Source organism: Silurus meridionalis, chromosome 22, assembly GCF_014805685.1.
Source record: "Silurus meridionalis isolate SWU-2019-XX chromosome 22, ASM1480568v1, whole genome shotgun sequence".
NCBI lineage: Eukaryota > Metazoa > Chordata > Actinopteri > Siluriformes > Siluridae > Silurus > Silurus meridionalis.
The window spans coordinates 9,664,665-9,687,889 of record NC_060905.1 but is presented as its reverse complement, the minus strand read 5'-3'; the positions used below and the strand labels follow the sequence as shown (position 1 = coordinate 9,687,889).

The following is a 23,225-nucleotide window of genomic DNA, read 5'->3' as shown; positions in this document are numbered from 1 at the left end:
CTGCTTCGGGAAGGAGGTAGCACTTATAATAATGAGAATGTTCATTCTAATGTAACTTTATGAAAATAGTACAAAAAAAAAGATTTCCCAAGAATTCAGAAATTCCCAGTAGAATTGGCTAATTGGACATTAATAAAAGAAAATCAAACACACACACACAAAAAAAGTAAATAAAAATATGGTTAAAAAAAAGCGATAAGGCTACGGTTTTAATCCAGTCATATATCATGGGGTATACAGCTGAGCTGTCTGCATGGAGGTGATGGGGTGTGTGTACTGATGGAGTGGAAGTGATGGTGTGTGTACTGATGGAGTTTTTTTGCTGACCTGCTTGACATGTAGGGCTGGTGTAGAGAAGCAAAAAACATACAGCAGGACGGACTGCACGGCAGGGAATTTCCCACCGAGCCAACAAGACAGTTGATCAGAGAGTTGGTGCAAAGTACAACAAAGCACCTGGCTTTCCTCCATCCGCACACAGCCACAGGAGAGAAGACAGCGAAGGAGAGAGGAGGTAAAAGACAAGAAAAAATGTGGATGAATGTGGAGGAAAACCTTGCATGTGAATTCTACAACAGAATTTGAATGGAGCTTGAAAGTGTGGTCCAAACAAAAACACACATCTAAAACCAGAATGAATGGATAAACACCAGCGGTGTGACATTGGCCCTTTTACCAGCCTACACACTCTAATGCGACTAATCATGATAGGCTCCGGCTGCAGGGTCAGCAGCCGACAAGAACGCAGCACTTGCAGTTCAACAGCTTATTGATTCAGCACGCTCGGTCTGAATATGTATTCGGACGAGCTGAATGCTGAAGAGAGGGTTACAATGCGGCTCGATAGCAAACCTCCAGCTTTTTATGTGCCCTTTAATACAAGAGGTCAGTGGCTTTTAAAGAGTTTGTCAACTAGGAATAAAAAAAAAAAAAAGGAGTCACAACATTACCAGGGACTGTACCACTTAGAAATCATGAAGTTGGCCTTGGACTGCAAATGCTAAACAGATTTCCAACGACAGCTTCAGGACTACAATTGGTATGATAGATTTATTGTGGCAATGCCCCTGAATAGCACTCAAGTCTTCATCAGTTGATAACCAACAAAATAGACTTCATTTTAAAACTAATAAAAATCTCCTGCTTACAAAATTGTACTATTAGACTATATAGTGCCTAGTTGTAGAAAAGCATTCACTCATATCACGTCAAAGGTTTTCCTTGCCATCATGGTCTCTGGCATGCTCATCAGATATACATTATTAATATAAAGGCTATAATAACATACAATACTGTAAAGCTGTTCAACCTGCTGCATTGACATTTATGTTCATGAAGCAGAAATCGATACAAATTAATTTGATAGTAGCATTAGAGTGCTTTTACACCTTTTAATCCAATTGCTAAATTTCAATCACTGTGAAATTGGGCGTGGCTTAGATGAACTTATACTGGAGATAAATCATGAAACTGAAAAAGTGTGCAGAGATAAAATAGTACTAATAAAACTTTAATTTATGGGTCAGAGATGTATGCATACAACTAGTAGATATAATAGATGTAGATCCACTACATGGACAAAAAACTGTGGACCCCTGATCATAAGATTTGGTTGTAATTATTGAACATTCCATTTGGATTAATAACCTCCACTCTTCTGGAAGGATGTTCCACTTGATTTTAAAGTGTAGTTGTAGAGATTTGTGCTCATTCAGTTCCAAGGGTGTTAGCAAAGCCAGGTCAAGAGCTGAGACCTGAGGGTGCAGTCAGGGTTCCTAATCATCTCGTAGGTGTTCAGAAGATGTTGAGATTAGAGCTCTAGAGCGGACCATTTAAGATCTTCCACTCCAACCAACGTAAACTGTTTCCTTGGAGCTCACTTTGTGCACGGGGGCAGTGTCATGCTGAAACAGGTTTGGGTCAACATTCTACACCATTTTCCAACTTTGTGGTAACATTTTGGGGAAGAACCACATATGGGTGAAAATACTTTCCTACTAGTGTACAACTAAATATACTGATATAACTAATAAATAATGCTTAAACACTTTGTGTAACATCACCCCACTTTATTCTATATGTTGTAGTACAGCTCTATCCTGTATCTCAGTACGTGTCCCACAGTTCAGTTTAACTGTTTACATCTAGAAATCAGTTGCACCATGTCATGGCTTAGAGTCGAAACGCAAATAATTTATGTAGATTGAGTCACCTGGAATCGCTCAGGTGCTGTCGGCTCTAAAGTCTTATTCAACCAATTCCACTATGTGAAAGTTTTGTTAAAATCCTGAGTGAAACCTGATACTGACATCTTCACATTGTTTTATGTTTTCAAGGTGTTGTCAAGTCAGTGGATCAGGTTTTACCATGTAAAACCTTAGGCAATACATTTTTTCTGTTCCAGGCCAGTATCAGCAAATACAAACATCCCTAATACAAATGAAGTTTTCAAGTAAGTGAGGATCCCTAAGCCTTCAGCCAGAGAATCACCTTGATACACTTGTAGTTGTGTAATTTAGCAGACAAGCAACCACAAAGACAAGAACGCCATGCCAGAAAATCAGGAACACTCATTGTTATTGTAACATATTCTGAAAGTAGTGTAGAAAATTACACGTTACCTTCATATCTCTGGATTTTATAAGGTAGGCTGTAATTTGCTCTTGTCAAACGGGACATTTTAAGCAGGTAACCAGGAGCGAGCAAATCAATCACTTGAGTTAATGCACTATGCCTCCTGCCACGAAGGCTGAGAAGCAAACTGAACTGATAAGCACCCTGCCAACTGTTTTTCAAAATGTTCATAAAGGCTGCCTGGTGTTGGCAAAGAAGATGGGGACTGAATTGCTTGATTGAACATGACCAAAACGCATCTGATCGATGAAAAGTTGTAGTGTTTTTGTGCAGAACATAAATAGAAAAAAATCCTATGACCCTTAACTTACATAATGTCTTGTTTCTCACATTTTCCCCAATGACTTGTGAGGGAAAAAATAAATAAAAATACAAAATACAAAAAAGTGGTTAGATTAAATAGTTATATTTAGTGTGCAAGTAAGACTTCACATTTAGTGCATATAATTCAAGAATATTCCTCTCATCAGCATTCACTTTCACTTCCTGTACAATTGAAACCTTTAAGTAATAATTTACATGAACATGTAGAAAGGAAGTCTGGCAGGGTGCTTTGTATGCAGTTTTGCTTTACTAATTGCTAAAATATATTTGCGGCGACTGTGTACACTAATCGTAACCGTTATCACGCACACTGATGCATGACATACTTTCCACACATGTAGCTACATGGCCATGATTACAAATATGTATTTGATGAAAAATTCAAGACACACTCACAGCCACTGTATCTTTTTTTTTTTACATTTTAGCTACACACCTTGGGATTTCTGTTCCCAAGACAACTAATTTTTTTCTTCTTCTTTGCAGTCAATGAGGTCACCTGAAGTACTACATAGTGCAAAGGTTGAAAGTATGTTATATAATTAGGCAGAGTGTAGAACATTGCATATACAAAAAAAAAAATACTTACAGCATCTAAACTGCATGAATCTATTTTTCTTCAAATGTACATTTCACAAGCACAATAAAAAAATCCTCCATGAAAGACTTGAGAACATCATAAAAAAATTCACAAAGATGAAATGTAAAAATACACAGATATGAACTAAATAAAAGGATAAAATGTGTGTGTGCGTATATATATATATTACACACACATATATACACACACACACACACACACACACACACTATACAGTGTATATATTATACAGTGTGTGTGTATGTATGTATGTATGTATAATGTATATTTATACATTTGTGTGTATGTATAAAAACCCAATCATTCCTATTTTTCCCTGTGGTAGTGTTGGCACGTCAAATCCTATAATAGTTCATAACAGCATCTCCCAGGCAACGCAATCAACTCGAAGTGTTAGTTTTAGAAATGTGTGTAGGAATGATGGGAGATGGTCCTAAGATGGTGCTTTTATTTTTACACACAAGCAATGAATGCTGCATGGCCCAAAAAAACAATTCAGCCAACAGTGTGTTTTTTGTGCAGTCTCAAGCTCCTTATGCTTCCAGCTTGGATGCCGGTACACTGAGCAGAGCGCGACACTGCCATGTTCACAACAGGCATGCATATCATGTGTGATTTAATAACAGATTCAAATGAGCTTTACTGTGTTAGTTTTTTTTGGTGATGCCAGATGGCCCATTTTGTATTTCTGGAAGGATTTTATTTAATTTATTAATTTTTTTTACACGTGAAAAACAAAAACATGCTAAATAAAAATACAGCTTGTCTATGTTTAAGTACTAGATGCAAATCATGCTTAGTTGATAATACAAGTTTACATGAACTAAATAGTCTTTCTTTTGCTTTCAGTGCTATTTACTACAGGAACAATAACAATAAGAGGTTATACATTAAAATATGTATTTTTTATTGCCTCCTATACTGACTTTAGTGTTACATAAATACATTAGTGTACACTGAAAACTGAAATGTGACAGCAAATCAAAAAGAGAGTAAATGTAGACCAGTACTAACCACTTGATAATTCAAGTCAAACTTAACCTAGACCTAGATTCAGTTCTAGACTGAATAAATCAAAATGTGTTGTAGAAGAAAGAGACTGCAGCATTCCCAGAGGACAGACAGAATTAGGAAGAGCTATACCCCCCTTACTGGCACTGGTCTAAGCTATACGCTACAGCTGCGGCGCCAACCCGGTGACACGACTTTCATTTCCTGTCACAGTGGATAGATTTTCCAGCAGAGTGACGGACAGGACGGCTTTCTCAAAATCAGTTGATGGTGCCATTGGTGGCCACTCTAAAAAGGTTGGATTAACAGAAGGAGGTGGGGAAAAAAAAGACAAGGGAAAAAGCTAGACTTTTCATCCCTCCCACAATCTCAGCAATGAGGCAAGAGCCTGCCAAGCGCTCTTCAGAGCACAATGTAACAAATAAAGTGCATAGGGGCTAAGAAAGGCCTTCACCGTGGCTCCCCCCCCCTTTTTTTTCCTATAGCTAGACAGCTTTTGTGCTGCAATCCGGTAGGAGGGCATAATGGCAGTGGCTTGGCATGGAAAATCTGTTTCAGAGCCATGATGGATGCCATTGTGCTGTAGCGTTCCCTCGCTGTACCCGATGCTCCGGCACAATAACCGCGCCAGCTCGCCTGCCTGAGCCTTTCGTTTCCTTTCATTAAAGCCCCCGGTCTGAGCTGCTAATGAAGCCAGTGTGTAATTACACAGCCACTTGCCCACAGCTACACAGAAAAATCGCGAGACTAATTCCCGTTCGCGAGCATCTTGGCATTGAACGATTTCACCTACCAGCTCATCTTAGCTTTGCAGTTAAAGTGAGCTAAAGGAACATTACCTCATAGCTAAAAAGTCTTTAATGACACATTTCGAAGAGCAGGGGATTGGGAGCAATTTGGCAACCACGGTGCTGGCTACCTCCCAAGGTTTCTGAGCTGAGGGAGGAGAGGCGAGAGCAATTTGCACAGATGACATGCAGATGGGTTTTTCTGGAGGCCCTGGTCAAAAAAGTTACATGATCTGAAGAGCATGTGAGAGAAAGGGAACCGAAGTGAGCTGTATGCCTTGACATAAAAGTCTGTACACTCGACTGAGTTTGGGACAGCTGCTTCTCTCGCCAACTACTGCTCCATTGCCTATTTATTTTGGGAGCAGATTCCCTTTTCTTCGTTTTTGCTGACTCACATGTTTCCACTGACAAGATCCACTCGATAAATGCAATACCCAATGGGTCCCTGAGGAACTGTCCAGTCACACATATCCCACGCCACACAGCTTTACATCCGCTAGGTCTGAAGTAGAAATCAGCGAAAGCTGTTCGAGAGCCAGCAGTCTGAAAACGCCAGCAGTCAGTCAGCAAGTAATTCACATACGTGCTAAATTACAGCATCGAATGGTGTTCTTCAAGTCCAGTGCTTGACAATTTCATCTCACATTCAGCCTTTCACTGGGAGCAGCAGGTCCTTTCTGCTACATAATCTCATTCACAGGCACAGCCTCCACAGTGAAAGGGACATTTTAAAGAAAACTAGTGCAAGACAGCAAGACGATGACAGAACAAGTGTTGAGCTTGTCAATGTCATTAGAGGACAGGGTGTTGAACTCCTGAACTCCAGCCAGTCCCTTTTGCTTCCTATAATGAAGGTCTGCAGGTCACCGAGTACATTCCCTTGGCTCACGGTGCAGCTCATAATTAAGTGCTTCTTCTTCAGGGAACAGAATCCCTGTCTAATCCCTGTCTCAGGTGTGTGGACTCAATGGAAAGTGACATGCTGGCATGTGGTCAAGATAGTCTCTCTTTAGTGCTGATTAACTGCTTTATATTGAGATTCAGCCTGGACAAAGCAGGAAATAAAAATTTTAATAGTAGTCACAAAAAATATTAAGTGAGATTATAAGGCTTTGCTTGAGCCATAACAACCAACCCAACCACATCACCTGACTCATAGATTAGATAACTAAATAGCCAACTTGGCACTCTTCCCTAAAGTCTTTGCAGTTTTGCTGACCATTACTATATGTGGGTTATTCCACAAACTGTTTTCTAAAGGTTGGAAAAACATCAATGGTATTGAATATCTCTGAATGCTGTAGCATTAGAATTTCCCTTCAGTGGAACTGAAACCTGTTCCATCATTAGCGTAAGGAATGCAAATCCTGTGTAGCACTGGACTGAGATGATCGCATTGTAAGAATTTAAGTGTCCTTACACAGAGCTCTGACCTCAACTCCACTGAACACCTTTTGGATGAACTGGAACACCGAGTGCGCACCAAACTTTCCTGAATGACATCAGTGCTTGATCCTGCTAACGCTCCTAAGTACTGTACACTGTACGGTGTTTAATGATTTCGTTTCAAATGTTCCCAAACTTTGTCATTTTATTTGGTCTGAAATGTTCTCCTTTTTTTTTCTGCAGGGTATTCTGTCTTTACCCGTCCAGAGCAGGCCAGAGTTTGGGTGGTGCGTCAGTAATAATGGTCGGTGGGGAAACAAAATATTTGCCTCAATGATTTTTTTGTATTCGAATTACTCGAGGAATCGTTTTCAGCCCTACTCTCGAGTCTGAATCATCTCATGTTCCCACAGCCATGTTCCAAAGTCTAGTAGAAGGCCCTTCAAGAAAAACAACGAAATAAACCTGTGATGTTCAAATATATAACTATCAGGTGTCCACATACTTTTAGCCATATAGTCTGTTAAAAAAAGATAAGTACAATGGCAAACATGTTTTAACCCCTTAGCCTTCAGTGCCAATTCCTGACCATCTTAAGCATTTGTTTTTTGGTGGTCTAGTGGTTAGGATGCGGCGCTCTCACCGCTGCGGCCCAGGTTCGATCCCCAGTTAGGGAACCAACCCCAGCCACTCTTAGTGCCGGTCCCAAGCCCGGATAAATGGGGAGGGTTGCATTAGGAAGGGCATCCAGCGTAAAAACGTGCCAAATCAAACATGCGGATGATCTGCTGTGGCGACCCCTGATGGAAGAAGCTGAAAGAAAGTTTAGGCATTTGTTTTCTAATAGGTTTATACATGTAGAATACATTCCGCAGCTTGAGGTAGCATGCAAATCATTTAAAAGGTACTTCAGACCCTTTGTGTTCTGGTCCTGCTCATAATTGCACTAACTGACTTGCAGGAAGGTAGAAGGTCTAGCACCATTCTTCTTTAAAGCATAATTCACCCCAATAGGTCTGTAACCTGAATCTTTAATATACCACCATCAGCAATCAAGAGGATCCTTTTGCGAGGCAGATAAGCCGAGGCACAAATTACTATGGAAGAGAATGCCAGCTTGATTAAGATGGAGTGTTTCCTATTCTCCTGCTGTTCGTTCCCCTCGTACAGATCACAATCTGCAAGTGGTAAATTACACCCTTTAAGATTGAGATGACTCTGTATCGCTGCACTTAAATCTGAACAGAACAATATCTTCAGGACATTTCACAATCTATATATCTATATATATCTATATATCTATATATCTATCTATATATCTATATATCTATATATCTATATATCTATATATATATATATATTTTTTTTTTACATCAGTTGTCTATTGATATTCAGGGTACAAAGCCGTGACTAGTTCCAGATCAGCATCTATAGCTGCTAACATCGTCAACAAGCTGTCGAGGTGACTGAACACACTTATGATAAGCACACATACGGCCTGTCAATCACTGGCAGACAGGAGACAGCTCCTGCAAAAGCAGCTACTAGATGGCTGTAAGTCATGCTTAAAAAAGCTTCAGAGATATGAAATATTAAAGAAATAAAGTCCAACACTCCAGGACAAGCTGCAAGTGATCTTCTATACCTTATTCTCATAGCGAATTACATTCACTACAGATCAGATATGGAATGAAACAATCTAAAAAAAAAAAAGGAAGCAGTGAGCAGATCAGGGGAACATTTTCCAAACTTTCCATCAAAAACTGGCCAAAGTTTCTAACATGCAAATGAGTCATGCTTCTCTCTAGTTTCTAAATGTACAGTAGAGAAGAACAGTGATCACATCTAGAGTTTCTTGTAAAGCAAGAAAGTTGTTGCCTTTTAAAAAAGAACCAGGTGATTCCCAGAGACAAAAACCCAAAACTTTATTACAAACAAATGTACAGTGGTGTGGAGAAGTGGCCATCATGAGAATCTGAGGCAATCACATCTGAACTATTAGTTTTAACTCACAGGACAAGCGGATTTAATAAACAAACACTACAGGATATACTGAAGGACCAAATATCCTTTCAGTTTGGTAAGCAGTTTAAATATAATTTACTTTACAAACATTAATTCAGTAACTATAGCGGGAGTCGCATCATTTGCGTCACTATACACATCCAACAAGACATGATCTATTCTATGCTAAAGATTTATCTTAGACTTAATATTTTTAGAACCATATTTCACCCCCATAATAATGCTTTTGAATAGCTACCATCATTTATTATATTCAAATTACTAGAATTTTTTTTTTTTTTTTTTTACATACATATCATACCTCAGTATCAATTTACTCATGAGATGTGTAGTAACCATTTACAACATAAAAGCATATTCATCGAAGTATTTTATGGAACGATTTAATGGAATTAAGACTTACTGTCATAAAACATGCAGGCAAATTTTACGAGCATTTTACATTCTTTATTCAGTTCATTTTCTCAAAGGATTTTTTTTAATTTGACATTGATACTACTTTATTTCCATGAAAACAGATGAGGCACCCTAATGGTATAAGTGCATGCACACCAACTTTTAGAACTAAAATGAATCATCTGCAATCATTCAAATAAAAATAGAGGTCTTGTTAAAACATTTGTCAAAGTAACCCAATAAGTAAAATATAAAGTTTGAGTTTTAACCAGATTTTGACAAATTCAATTACAACAGTAAAGAATTTTAACACTTGTAATATTAATGTGATAAAAATGTTTTCTTTTTTTAATCCTACTTACTGAACCAATTCATTTTTTACTGCTAGGTTTCCAGGCAACCAAAACAAGCAACTGGGTAAAAACAACAAAAGCTTAGATATTTTTGCCCAATGAACTAGTTAATGATTTTATAATTTGTTAAACTCAATGAGTTAAAAGCAATTAAGTAAAGCAGAGTGATACTGCAGTTACTGTATCTTTCAAGTAGAACAAACAGTATATCTAATAACGACGACATTGTTCTAAGTCAGTGATAGTGATATCACCTGGCAAATGTTTTCCTCAGATGATTAAACGTCAATCAGAAAGAGCCTAAACCAAAAAAATGAATACTTTTTTTTCTAAGAAGAAGCTATAATCATGGTTGGATTTGCAGACTCATTAGTGAACCTCTGCTTAATTAATCAGTAGCAGTTTCTCATTCCTAGTGGCAAACCACCTAATACAGCCAGTAAACCATTAAACAAGCTCAAAGACTTGCTTCAGCATTTGGGCCAACTTGGCCTATGATGGGGCACTGAGGAGGAGGGGAAAAGAAAAAAAAAAAAAAAAAAAAAAGGAAAGCTCTGCTCTAGGCTGGAGAAACTGCTGCTGGAAGAAATAATTACACATAACCATAACACTATCTTGAGCTTTCTGAGACTATACAAATGGAAACTCCTCATTAAGAGCAGTTGAATATTACATTTAAAGTATTATTGCAAGTCAGCTCAAGTCAAATATTTATGAGAAAATCTGACCCTTAAGACAAGTTTACAAATCGCGTGTTAAAGCCCAGCTGAAATTCAAACAATGAAGCCACAAAGCAGAAAACAAAAGCCAGAGTACCTGACTGTATGAGTGGACATGCTGTACAATATTGCAAGTCTAAATGAATAAAACACAGCTGTTGAATAATTCAGCTGCATTGCTGCCAGGGTTCCACATCACGGGCTACATTTAAAGTAGCTCGAACACTTGGCCAAACAAGAAGCACCAGGAAAAGCAAACTGCTGAAGCGCAACGGATTTCCATGGAGCGACGGGAGATGGAGTTTGACATGGAAACGCATCCAGGATATAATCACTTAGCAAACAAAGAACCAGGTCAATAACACAAAAAAACTAAAAGAGCTTTCGAAAATTCAAAATTCGACTAAAACATGTTCATACAGCAATTTATGCTGCGCTCATTGTACCTAGCAAAGAGGAATTAGCATTTTGATAACCATTTCAAACTTTGAGGTGCTCAATGTGCAAAGTGGGGGACAAAATATGGACACCTGTTCTACTGTAGTACCACAACAAGCATCAGGTAACTTAGCAACAAGCAAGCCATCTAAACTATTAACATTACATAGGAAAAAGCTAGAAATGTTGAGAATGACCTTTTCAAAACAGTTCTTGGTCAAATGAATTACACTGGTCATACTAACCACTAATCACATTGTTCACTGTGAGCAGCCATGTTGATTTGACATCACTCCATTAGGCAGGTAGTCAGAAGACAACCTCATGTTGACCATTTGAAGTTTCAGCTAACGTTGAGTTTTCTGTGGCTTTGACTAATTTTAAGCTAGGAAATACAAGTTGCAACTTCACCTCAAAAGCAACATGATTGCACAAGGTCAAGACACTGCATCTCTAGACAAATGTAACATAATATAAAACTGGATCATCAGTTCTTGGCAAGGCCACGAGTCTGCTTTGTGTGTTTGATAGCGAGGCAGAACATAACACTGACAGCCCTATATTCCCACATTCTGATGCCAAATGTTTATTTTGATGAAAACACAGGGACACTGACTGACCTGGAAACATCACTGAACCTCAGTCTCAGATATGCAGGGGTATTCATTACAGCAGGTGAAAAAATCTATAAGGTGTCAAAATCTAATAGATTTTAGTCAATAAAAGAGTGGCTTAAAAATTAAAGAAATCTATCAAGACACTGGTGACCCTAAAGTAGTGATGTTCGTTCAAGAAGAATGAGTATTAGGAAAGAAATCATATGACATTTTTTGTGAGCGAAAAATGAACGAGGTACTGAGCAAACCGGCATCTGACTGCGTGTTGGATCTAATTATTTGCTCAAAACAAAGAATCATAAAAATTCAAGCAGAGGTCAACATCAATCAGAAGGATTCAGGAGTCAGTAAAGACAAAACCACTCGGCAAATTCTTTTATGCTAAATATACCACAGTATTCACTCTAACAAATGAAAAGTTATATAGGTCATTAACCCTAGGTTAATTCTGAAAAAAAAAAAAAAAAAAGTAATCCCCTTAAAAATGTATATAAAAATGTCTTGTAACTTGTAAAAATGTAATAACCTCAACTGTATAGAAACATTCCTCCTTAGCAGAAAGAGAAAAAAGAATCATATCATTAGATGTTTGGAAATTTTCCAATAAGCAAATAAAAGTTTTTTTAAAGAGTGAATTCCTGCCAAGTAATGAATAAATACACAACCTAAGGAAACCGGCAATATTAGAAAAAAAATAATAATCTTGACTCACTTCCAACAATTGCAAAACTTTTGTTTACTGATATTTAACTTCTAAACACTTCTAAAACTTTGTGCATTTTTGGGGGGGGATAAGTTCTTTCACCAACATGCTGTCCATCAACCTAATCTCAGAAACCAGGTCCAGTTTAGAAACCTTTAGCCATTTTAAACCCACCTGTTGAACTCCATGTTCATCAATAATAATAATAATAGATTTCATGCTCTTCTGGCAAAGATGATTAACACCAAAGATTGAGGGGGAAAAAAATTACTTTGGGCCCACTATGCAAACCCCACCACCATACAGTCCCACCAAAAATCTTTCTACCCTTCTACCAACCATTGCTCAGACACTGAACCATTAAACGGAGCGGAATCTGAAAAATGAGGATCAGTGGAATTGCTGTCCAGGGCTCAAAAGCAAAACGAAATCAGAATTTAGTCTCTGACTGGGAGATAAGCAAAAGAAGCTCTGAAGGGTATGTGGGAAATTCAGGCAGGAGGGGAGGGCTGTAATAGCTTCTCTTTGAGCTTTGAAAGACGAGGTGGGTGCTGGGATTGAGAAACGAGGGGGGCATGGTGTCAACAAGGCACAGGCTCTAAAAGAATCTGAGCAAACTTTGGCACAAAGGAGGCCCTCGGTGCCTGGGGGGAAAAAGAGAGAAAGAAAAAAAAAAAAGAGAGAGAGAGAGAGAGAGAGAGAGAGGGACACATTTCTCAGAAGAGGAAGTCAAATCAAGTCATAAAATAGCACAAGCCACTTGATTAGCCAGGACTTGAACAAAACGCTCTTTATTTATTTATTTTTTATTTCTTTTAACACACACAGCCCCCTCCCCAGCTTACACAAATATACCCTCGCATTCTTCGGTCAATAATACTTTTAAAATGCACTGTATGCTCCAAAATGCTCCAGCAGTACACTGATTCTATTATTTTTGCAGTCTGCAAGTTGAGAAACTGACAGTAATGGACAGAGCTCCTAAAGGGTGATGAATTGTAGTGAAGCGGACGTTGAAAAACGGCCCTTTGGGCTGTTTACAATGCTCCCCACCTTCGCTTCACAGTAAGGCAGACGTGAAGTCTTGTCCCCGCTTGATTTGCTTCACAGAGTTCATGCAATAGAAGGCTATGTTGAGCCTGAGTTAAGTGACGTCTAAAAGCTGTGAGAAAAAAATACATGGCGGAAATAGGAACAGTGTGATGAGGCGTTCGGGCAACGCCTCGTTCGAATCCCAAAACCAACTCCAGCCAATCAACTAGCCAAACAAAAAAGCTAGCACACGTAAAGAGAGCAAATATGGAGCGCTGTTTACTTTCTACATCCTATATCCCTCAGCCCTCATAATCCCACAAAATCCATCAAACACTAAGCACCGCTTAAGTAAAGAAAATAACATGTACGGCTTCCTGACATCAGCAACGAGAAAGAGGCTTGTTTAAGTGAAACCTGGAATCCTTGTTTACAATTTGGAGAAAACCCGAACCGGCACAAAAAGATCGGTCAGGACCAAATAGAGGCCAGAATTCGACTACCTAATGTCACTGCAACACTGGTCGGATTCACACGATTCTTCTTCTTCTATTAAACTAAAACTATAAATAGGTTATTACTATTTTATTGAGTATTAAATGGATGTAAGGAGAAACATGCTCACTCTCATAAGGCTATGATTCATGATTCCCAAGCACAGCTAAATAAATAAACAAGCGCTCAGGAAATTAGACTGGTAAAATGGCTTTTGAAAGCATTATCTCTCCGAGGTGTAATGAAATATTGTGACAAGTTGCAGCGCAATACCCTTTATGATGAAAATTGTGATGTGCATTGTGGAAATATGCGACCCATTAAAATTAATAATGCATCAAATGCAAACTGCACTGTCTGAACACCAGACGTTCCAAACTGCAGAACCCATCAAGTTAAAATATATAAATGGCATGCTGGTCATGTGATCCCGTTCTCTCAGATTGAGGCTGCGAGATCTGCACTTGTGAAGTTATAACATAACAGAACAAAGACTCTTTAATAGGCAAAGACTGTCATTTTAACTGACTTTGGAGCTCCATTTCTGCTACTGGGCTCGTTAGGTTTCAATTATTTATTATGTCCCAATGTCGGACACTTTGTAAACAAATACACCAGAGAAATAATTCCGAATCGGATGTTATCAAACGTCATAATTAACAATGTTAAACCATCATTTGGAGCATTTTTGAGTATTTTGATTTGTACATGTATTGGATTGATTAAGAGAAGAAGCCTTTTCAAACATTGTTCAAGTAGAATTTAAAATATTTTAAAATCAAACTAGTTCTGTGCAGTCATCATCATAAAGCTCATCAAATCGTGACCGGAATGTAAATACCTCTTTCCTCCGTTTACTTGACTGGAGTATTTGACCAACAGTATTTTGGTGAGCCAGCGGTCCTCTTGACACATGCCTTTCAAGTAACATGGCACAAACAATTTCCACACAAATGTCCTTACGAGTCCTTTGATCTCAAAGACACAGCAAGGAAATTCTCCTCTCAGAAGAGTCCTCAATTGGGAGCTAATCAACAGTCTGGCATTGTAAAGGACTTTTCAAAGGGAAAAGCCAATTGCCTGCCTGCCACTTGTTTCAGAATGACTTTTACCACTTTATATTCCACATATGAGCATCAAGGGGTACGTGGCAGGCCACGAAAACGAAAAAAGGCACTTTAATAAAGTCTTCTAAACCTTGTAAACTTAACTGCTGCTCCTTATGGTGGACACTGTTTCAATACGCTAGCAGTCAGTCAAATCCAGCCATGCCTATAGGAGACAGAGGTCTGAATTTCGCTGGCTGCAGATAGTTATTTTTTTGTCATCTCAAAGAGTCATATTCAATAAGCAAAATGCAACATCCGGCTAACTTGGTAGAAACCTAGAAAGTGGAGAAACATGCATGCCAAGACACAGTGATGACTGCTTTTTCTAAAAAGAACACTTCAGGCTTTCCCTCAGACTCAAACAACCATTATGTGCTCACAAGATGCTTTTCTCACAGAGTCTTCAGCTTCATACTGAAAGCTATGCAGTGCATACCTGACATAGCTAGGATATAATTTTACATAATTTCCACATTCCACCGGGAAACGGGGGGAATAAAATGCGTGTTTTATAATAGCGACAATTAATGGTGAGGAATAATGAATACGTTCCAAAGCAGAGCAGTGAGATTCATGTATGACGTTACAATTTAGCATCTTGTGCAGTTCACATTCAGCACTGTGGTATATTAAAACACCAAAGTGGGTCATATTTCTAAAAAATTCTGAACTTGGTTCAAGGTGCGGTTACAGCGGTACCAATTAGCGGCAGAGAATCGGTTCAGTACCTCAACAAGTAGTTACCGGATAGGTTGGGTGGGATTAAGGAAATAAAACTGTGATCTTACAAATTATATTTCTGCAGACATCGAGCACTTTGAGTCAGGGATTTTGTCCTCATCATTTCTGCCTCAGGGGAATGTCAACAGGATAATCCCCTTGAATGTGGATGAGCACGAGACAGAACGCACACAAACATCACAACGAGGGCTAGTGCCAGCTATTCAAACACAAACGCGCAATATGATAAAGTATACAGAATGAGATCTTGTGTATGCCTCGATCTGTCTAGAGAAATCTATTGAAGTGATTTATAAATACTTATATCATTTATAGGACTAAAGTGAAGCTACACTTGTACATACTCTCTCTCTCTCTCTCTCTCTCTCTCTCTCTCTCTCTCTCTCACACACACAGACACAATTAAAAAAAGATACACTGATTAAGATAAAGCAGTCACACCACATTATACACAGAAATATATAATCAACCATCAGTAATTAAGCAAAACACTATTTGGGCTAATTAGCTCCACATTAGCATTTTACACACACACACACACACACACACACACACACACACACACACACACACACACACACACACACACACACTATTTATTAATGCAATAACCATGCAGAAACAAATAACAGAAGCAGTAGAGGACCGTGCCTCTGGTACACACTGAATTTTGACAATTCTTCACGAACATTCTTGTTAATCTCGGTACAATCAACACTGTCCTAAAAGCACAAGTAACCACAGAGTGCTTTTATTTTTATTCATGATCAAAAGACTGGCATAAAATGCGCTTGTAAAAGAATAATAAACACACACACCCATGGCTCCCTACACACAAAGGGAAAGATAGCAATTCTAAAACAAAGTGTGCAGAGTAGGGAATCGAGAACAGAGCACTCCACCAAATAATTCTTGCAAATTAACATCAAACATAGCCATGGGCAACTGATACTCAAACACTTTCTCTTCCTCTTCACAAGATGATCAGAAGGAATTTTAACTTGCCTTGTCAGAAGTGGTTGACATGACAAAGCGTGATCGAAATGCACCATTAGGTGGGGGTGGGGGTGAGGGGGCTAGCTTACCAGAGCTATACGATAGTCATACTCGACTGGCCGGAAGCACCACCACTGAACCATCAGAGGAGAACAACTATGGTTAACTTTAACCTAGTTAACTATTAAACAGCTTTTTCTGAGTTCCTTTTCTTGGACCTCTACACTACAAATATCAGTCCACGTCTGCACAACGATTCACTTTCCAGGAAACGTGATCTGTTGAGCTGAAGAAAATGGTTTCAAGAGAAAGATGGAACGAGCAGCCAGATTGAATATCCAGCATGGACGAAGGATTTATAATCATTTCCTCCATCTGTAGCTGCTCAATTTGACAACTTCCACAAATCACATTGAGATGGTTAGGATTTCGGTGCTTTTCTGAGCTTAGGAAGTGGCCAATGTGAGCCTTTGAATGATCTGAATGATTCCATTGTTTACTAATGCATGGCACTGGAGACCTATTGCAGCTTGGTAAATGGAGGGATTTGGCCTCCAGCACCAGATTTCTACAACATGTGTGGTAGACACACAGCTGGACCACCAATACATCAAAATAAGCAGGGCAGAGGTTGATCTGAATTGTAGCCTGCCTAGCGATAGTGCTATGCAAAAGATAATGGAGTTGAAGCATTGCTTAAAACCATTACAACTCTGGTCATGGAAAAAGTCTGAGATTGATCGCAATTCTCAGAAGGCCTAAGTGCCAGCGGTGCTTTGTGTTTTGGAAGAAGTACCAACTGGCAGCTACCCCATGCTGGATTCACCACTGAAACCACTGTGAGTGACATAATGCATGTAATACTCGAGGTTATTTGTAGTAGTGTGCAGCATACTGTTCGAAATGAGACACTGGGAAAACAGTCAGCTGGTCAAAATGTTGGGACAGTTCTCACTGTAGATGAGCCAACTCCGACTTTAGCCCTTCTACTAAGGTTGTGTGTGAAATTTTGTACCAGCTCCAAACACCTGAAACCACAAACCGAATAGATGAGGGGTTTAACGTTGGCAAGTGGATTTATATTGGGTTGAATGTGCAGCACATTAATTAAGAATACAGTCAAATGAAAGCATCGGGAGGATAAGAGTCAGAAATAATTCGCTAATTTCATCAACTCCACCAGTTCCCCTTCACCAGTTCTCCACAAAAATAAATAAATAAATAAAAAGCGGCAGTAAAAACATGCAAAACCATATCAGACGCTGCATTTCTGCTTGGATCAGCTTGCTCATGTTCCCACCAGCTGTTCCCTACACACATATGCAGACGCACACACACCAATTAACATCAGTGTGTCCTGCTGAGCAGCACCTCTGCAGTGCCATGGGAGGTAAGGTTTTGATGCCAAAAATATCCCTGCACATTAGTGCCATGGCTAAGCACAAGTGGGAGGACGAGCAGCAACCTAGCCCAGGTGCGATGACACACTCGGCATGAAGTGAGAGAACTCTGAAGCATGATTTCGGTGATGAATATGAACTATGAACTCGGTACGGATTTAATACATGTTCAGCATTCAATGGCTTTTAACAAACACCAGGTTTGTGAATAAAGCGGCTCAACACGCAGAAAGCACAAAAAAAAGAATATTTCCGGACCCTCACTCTGACAGCAGGCCACATTAAACCTGCTAAAAACAACACGTGCTTACATTCCTAACTGCAGCAAATGTTTATCAGAATAATGGCACAATTTGTTTCACAGTTATGAAGGCTTTATAAGTTTTTGGGTGCACTGTATTAAAAAAGAGAGAGTAAATACCAGTTCTCCCTCCATAAGATATTAACATTGCTCATTTCTCAAGTTAATGAAACATGTCCAAGCATATCCAACTTTAGTTGCCGCATCAGGAGCCGGGAGAAGAGAGTGAAATATGAGAAGAGAAATTCCTTCAGTCGAAAGACGTGAAAAAGTGGCCGGAGTGATTTAGCCAGAGGAATAAGTAAGAGACCAAGGGTCCTTAAAGGACCTACTCTAAGCATTCAAGGATTATTTCCCACCACGTCAATAGGCACTAAAAGTGAATTCGAATCCGTAGAAACGCTTGCACTTTTACAGCTCTGTTCGAATACTGCTCGCCTTGAGATTTTAAACAAGATGTAATGTGCAGTGTACCGTTGCTTTCACTTGCTAATGGATGTTTATTCAATAAGCTTTGGAAAGAACGTGTGATAAAATGGGTTCTACCAAACCACAGAATGTGTTAATTACAGAAACAGTTCCAGCTGTTTTGATCTGCAAGGTGTCCCTATAATTAACACTTTGGACAAAATGTTTCATACTCAGGTGATGGTATATTCAGATGCTGGGAAGAACGTATTGAACGCTTCTCATGGCTGAACCAGGAACCTTTTAAAAGGCTGCGATGGACATGCGATTACGTGCGTTAACTCCAGATGTGTTAATAACCAGATTGGAAGACGTGAAGAGGATGTATTGCAAATAAAGTGTGAATTGGAAAAAAAAGTGTTAATTTCCCCTATGTATTGAAACTTTTGAAACACCCTGAATTCCTAGTAGACCTTCAAAATAACTTAAATGTGTAATGTGTCAAAGGACGAAGATGAAACCCACCACCACCACCCCCTCAGGCCCTGGACTAAATTCTTAACATTTTCAGAAGCTTGCACAGGCCCACAGGAAAGCGATGGGAATGTGTAACCATCCCAGGGTTCCATCCTGCATTGGGACAAGTCACCATCCACCACTTACTTGTCATACTCTGCGTTGTCCCGATCACACCGGGCATCCTTGTGCTTCTGCCAGTCTTTTCCGTGTTTACATGTGGTCAGAAGAACCACATCTTCTGCATTATGAACATGATACAAAGCGTTCCGGGTGTCTGAGCCAATCCCAGTGAGATATCGCTTGCCCTTGAACACAAGCATGTACTTCCGAAAAGGTGGGATAGTGTTGTATTTGAGGAAGCCCCTCTCACCACCAGTTTTTGGGTGCTCCTTGGGGAAAAGCGGGATGGACACGTCAAAACGTGGCCGAAAGGTCTCAGTGCTGATGCTGGCCTTGGCTAACATGGCCTGGCCAATGTCAAACCCCAGGTCCTCCGTGTAGTCTGGCCAGGTGCCCGAATACAAGTTGAAGATCAGGTGGTTCCTGCCGTCGTTCCACAGCGGCAAACTCTGAACCTTGGCTCGGAGGTTGTGCACATAATGCGGGGAGAGCTGGTCCCGGTCCAAAGTGTCCAAGCTGAGCACGAAGACACACGCCTGCGCGGGGTCGGACGTGTAAAATCGGGACGTCTCGATCGTAGCCAAAATGTTCTGGTAGCTCTCGGAGATCTTCTCGCCTTTCTGCTGCGGGTACACGTAGACCTTGAAGCCGTTCCGGCGACACAGCGAGAAGTCGAAGCACGAGTCCATGCGGCAGCGTTTTCCTTTATACACGCTGGCGTGCACGTCCCGCTTCTGCCGGGGAGACGTGTGGATGTTGTACTCATCCGTGTCGCTTTGGTCCCGCGGGCTGAACGAGTTTAAAGGGTCGGAGAAGTGCGGCCACGGCTGCTCGGAGCGGCGGTGGTCGTGGCGGCTGCTGCGCTCATGCCGGCTCTTTCCACCCGGGGACACCGGGACTCCCGCGAAGTAGAAGAGCAGGAGCAGGAAGGCGCCGGTGAGCAGCGAAACCAGGTAGCGCTTTTTGGCCTGCATGGGTCCTGAGAGCCGGGGCCCTGCGAACGTCTGCGAACAAATCTCGAAGTTTGGCGGCTCTCACCGCCTGCAGCTACTGCCACGCCGCTCCGCCATCTTCCAGCCTCCCAGGATTCCCGAGCCGCCTGAGCTTCCCTCTGCTTCGGATACCGATCCCGTGCCGAGCCGCTGATCCAGCGCATGTGGGCGACTTTACCGGCTATTCCCGCACTCTCCCACAGCTGAGCAGAAGGAGCATTTCAGCGCGCCACATATCGGAGTGGGCTGTAAACAAACCTGCTGAGCGGTTTTACTTCTACCATCCAAAAAAAACCCACACCAGATTTACACGGACCTCAAGTCGCTATCTCTGAACTTCCATCAGAGGCTCGCAGCGCACTCGGTTACCTTTAATCCCAGAAGATGATGATCAGGATGATAATGGTGATAATGGTAAAGTCCACTCACACAGTAGAAGATAATTATTTTCCCACCTGGATGATCCCAGTTTAGCGCTCCGATCACTTATTAATTCCTTCACATACTGGGAAAACCGGAGGTCACTTCATTCTGAGCGCACGATTCTCTCATTCTACTCATTCCTCTCCTTTTCTTCAGACAATCAGGCGCAAGAAGTAAATCCTTTCATGAGATCTCCAGCACGGAGGCAGAGGGAAATACAATAAATAAATCAAAACACTTTGCGCCTTGTATCGCTGCCTGTTTTCTCTGTTTCTCGGGAAATATGCCGTGAAAACCCGAGCTGCTCAGTCCCGTGTTCATAATCACCATTTGCTCACTTGTTCCGATTGTTACTCTCTTACATTCCAATCCCGACACGACGGCGGCTTTACGTTACGTCCCATCGCGCTGCATGGTGCGCTCTCATTGGACCGTGTGACCACCGGAAGAGGCGGAGCTTTTGCGCACACCCATTCATTACCGGAGTATACATGTAATAGACGAGCTACGTAAAGTGCGTAAGGCGGATTAAACAGTTGACATGCCCTAAGCTTAATATAACAACAAAACTAGAGCTGAACAAGAATGTGGACGAAAACGAATTTTATTATTTTTTTTAAATAAATCACGTCATATTCATTCACTTTTTCACATCATATCTGAACGAGTCCCTAGAAGGTCATGAGTTCTAATCCCAGCACCAACCAGCTGACATTTGTTTGGCCCTTGTGCAAGGCTCTTAAGCCTCAACTGCTCAACTTGTATGAATGAGATAACCACAAGTCGCTCTGAATTAGAGTGTCTGCCAAATGCTGTAAATATAAATAGAACCCCAGGTTACCTCGCTTCACCCTGCTTTTGCTTTACGGAGGTATAACAATACATCGCGGTTATTCATAATTTGACCTTTCACACTACATTCCTGCGCTTTGGCTTAACATCCCGATTTGTCTGCACGTTTGTGGTGACACCAACCACCGCTAAATAAGTTCCTTGAGTGCCCGCTTTTTTTTGACTGTGCCAACCAGTTTGTGCTGACCACAGACTGATCTGATTGTAACTAAAAAATAATACTGTCTCCTCTTGATCTGTTTTCTATCAACATTCGACTGTTTTTTTCCCCCTTAAATTTTTCAACCACAATACGGCTGGTTTCTGTGACTGTACCAAGCAAATTATATGAAATACATGTCGTTAATTTTCTTAATTGTAGGTCTGTTGCTAATCATATGGTCATAACATTTGAACACCGCACAATGCGCACCAGAATGTTGGTGGTAAAATGAAAAAAGAGATGCTAACCCATCTTCAGAACTGGATCTCATCACCCTGAACAAAAATGTCATTTCTAAATTTGAAACATCCTACCCTGGGGTTAAAAGCAAGCATAAAAGCACAGTAACCCGAGGCTACATGCAGGTAAAAAGCCACAGGGTGTCGAAAAAGTCTTCCTACATACGATAATATTTTTATGTTTAGCAAAAATGTCTTTTTAGTGCTAAACCTTGTTGACAAAAAAAAAAGGATTGAAATCATTCTCACAGCTGGATTGGGAAAGTGTCGCTTGGTTGCAATAGACTATAATGGGGAATATGGCAAGCATGTCATGCATGACACTGCTGGAAAAATTCTTAATGAGTTCAAAAAGTCTGGAGGTGTTTTGGAACAAACAAAATGCGAACCTCCCCAAACATCCACTGATAAAGACACAACTGCCATGATGATTTCATACGTAGTCCCCTATGGACTACCTGAAGGAGACTTTGAGGATATTCTGTGCAGTATATATCACTTAACAGAAAGATAAAACATAAAAAACAGCGACCATGATACACGATATTGCTCAAACACTTTATCCTGTTTATTAACCTGGATTGGAAGTTCATCGCAGAACAACACGCACAGGTATTTACACCTAGGGGTGAATTAGCATCACTAAGCCACCTACATACATGTTTTTCGAGAGGATGTGAGAGGAAAACCGAGAAAAAAATCATGTGAATTTCACAGTAACTCAAACTCAGGATCAAACTGGAGACCCTGGAGCTGTGAGATGGCAACACTACCCGCTGTGCCATCTTGCCTTGTGCATTTAAATGATGTTTTCCGAAAATAAATGATTGTATTTCATCATTCACGGATAAGTGAACATTTCTTTTTAGAAAAGTTTAACAGTTGCTTGTGATGTTGGCCAACATTGGATTTGGTCAGTATGGAGAAAGTCCTGGCAATGCACACTGTATTAATTGAAATCGACTCGATACATAATTGAATAAAAACGTTTATTTCTTCATAAATAGTTCAGATGAGTTCTCTGCATCACTCCCTTACTAGCTGCTGCTCATTTACACCACAGCCACCCTGCTGGCTGGAGCTGGCCAATAAATGTCATTATAATGACTTAATAATGATCATTATCAATCATACCTAACCACAGCTTTCAATTTTTCTCAAGATTTCTTTATTTTTTTTAAGTGGTGGACAGTAACTGAATAAACCATAGCAGCTTGATGTTGTTAGAAAGGCGGATTACCTACAGAACTTGCTTTTGTTCCCTGTTGCAGATAAGCGTCCCTGTGCTAAAGCACTTCCTTTTCCACACACAGCGTCTCAACCAGCGATAAAAACCCTCAAATTCAGGCCGCTGTAAACAAATACTCTTGTCTGAAGGAGGTACATCATGGGTGCAGA

The 23,225-nt window shown here is 40.3% G+C and overlaps 1 protein-coding gene across 1 annotated transcript in view; it reads right to left on the bottom strand.

Annotated features, from left to right (window-relative positions):
• Nucleotides 1-22,582, bottom strand: part of ext1b (exostosin glycosyltransferase 1b) — a 72,316-nt gene extending 49,734 nt beyond the window's left edge. The window contains exon 1 of the mRNA XM_046834408.1: nucleotides 19,144-22,582. Within this exon, the coding sequence (XP_046690364.1) occupies nucleotides 19,144-20,093 (950 nt within the window). The 5' untranslated portion in view covers nucleotides 20,094-22,582. The remainder of the gene's footprint in view (nucleotides 1-19,143) is intronic.
• Between the last annotated feature and the right edge of the window lie 643 nt (nucleotides 22,583-23,225).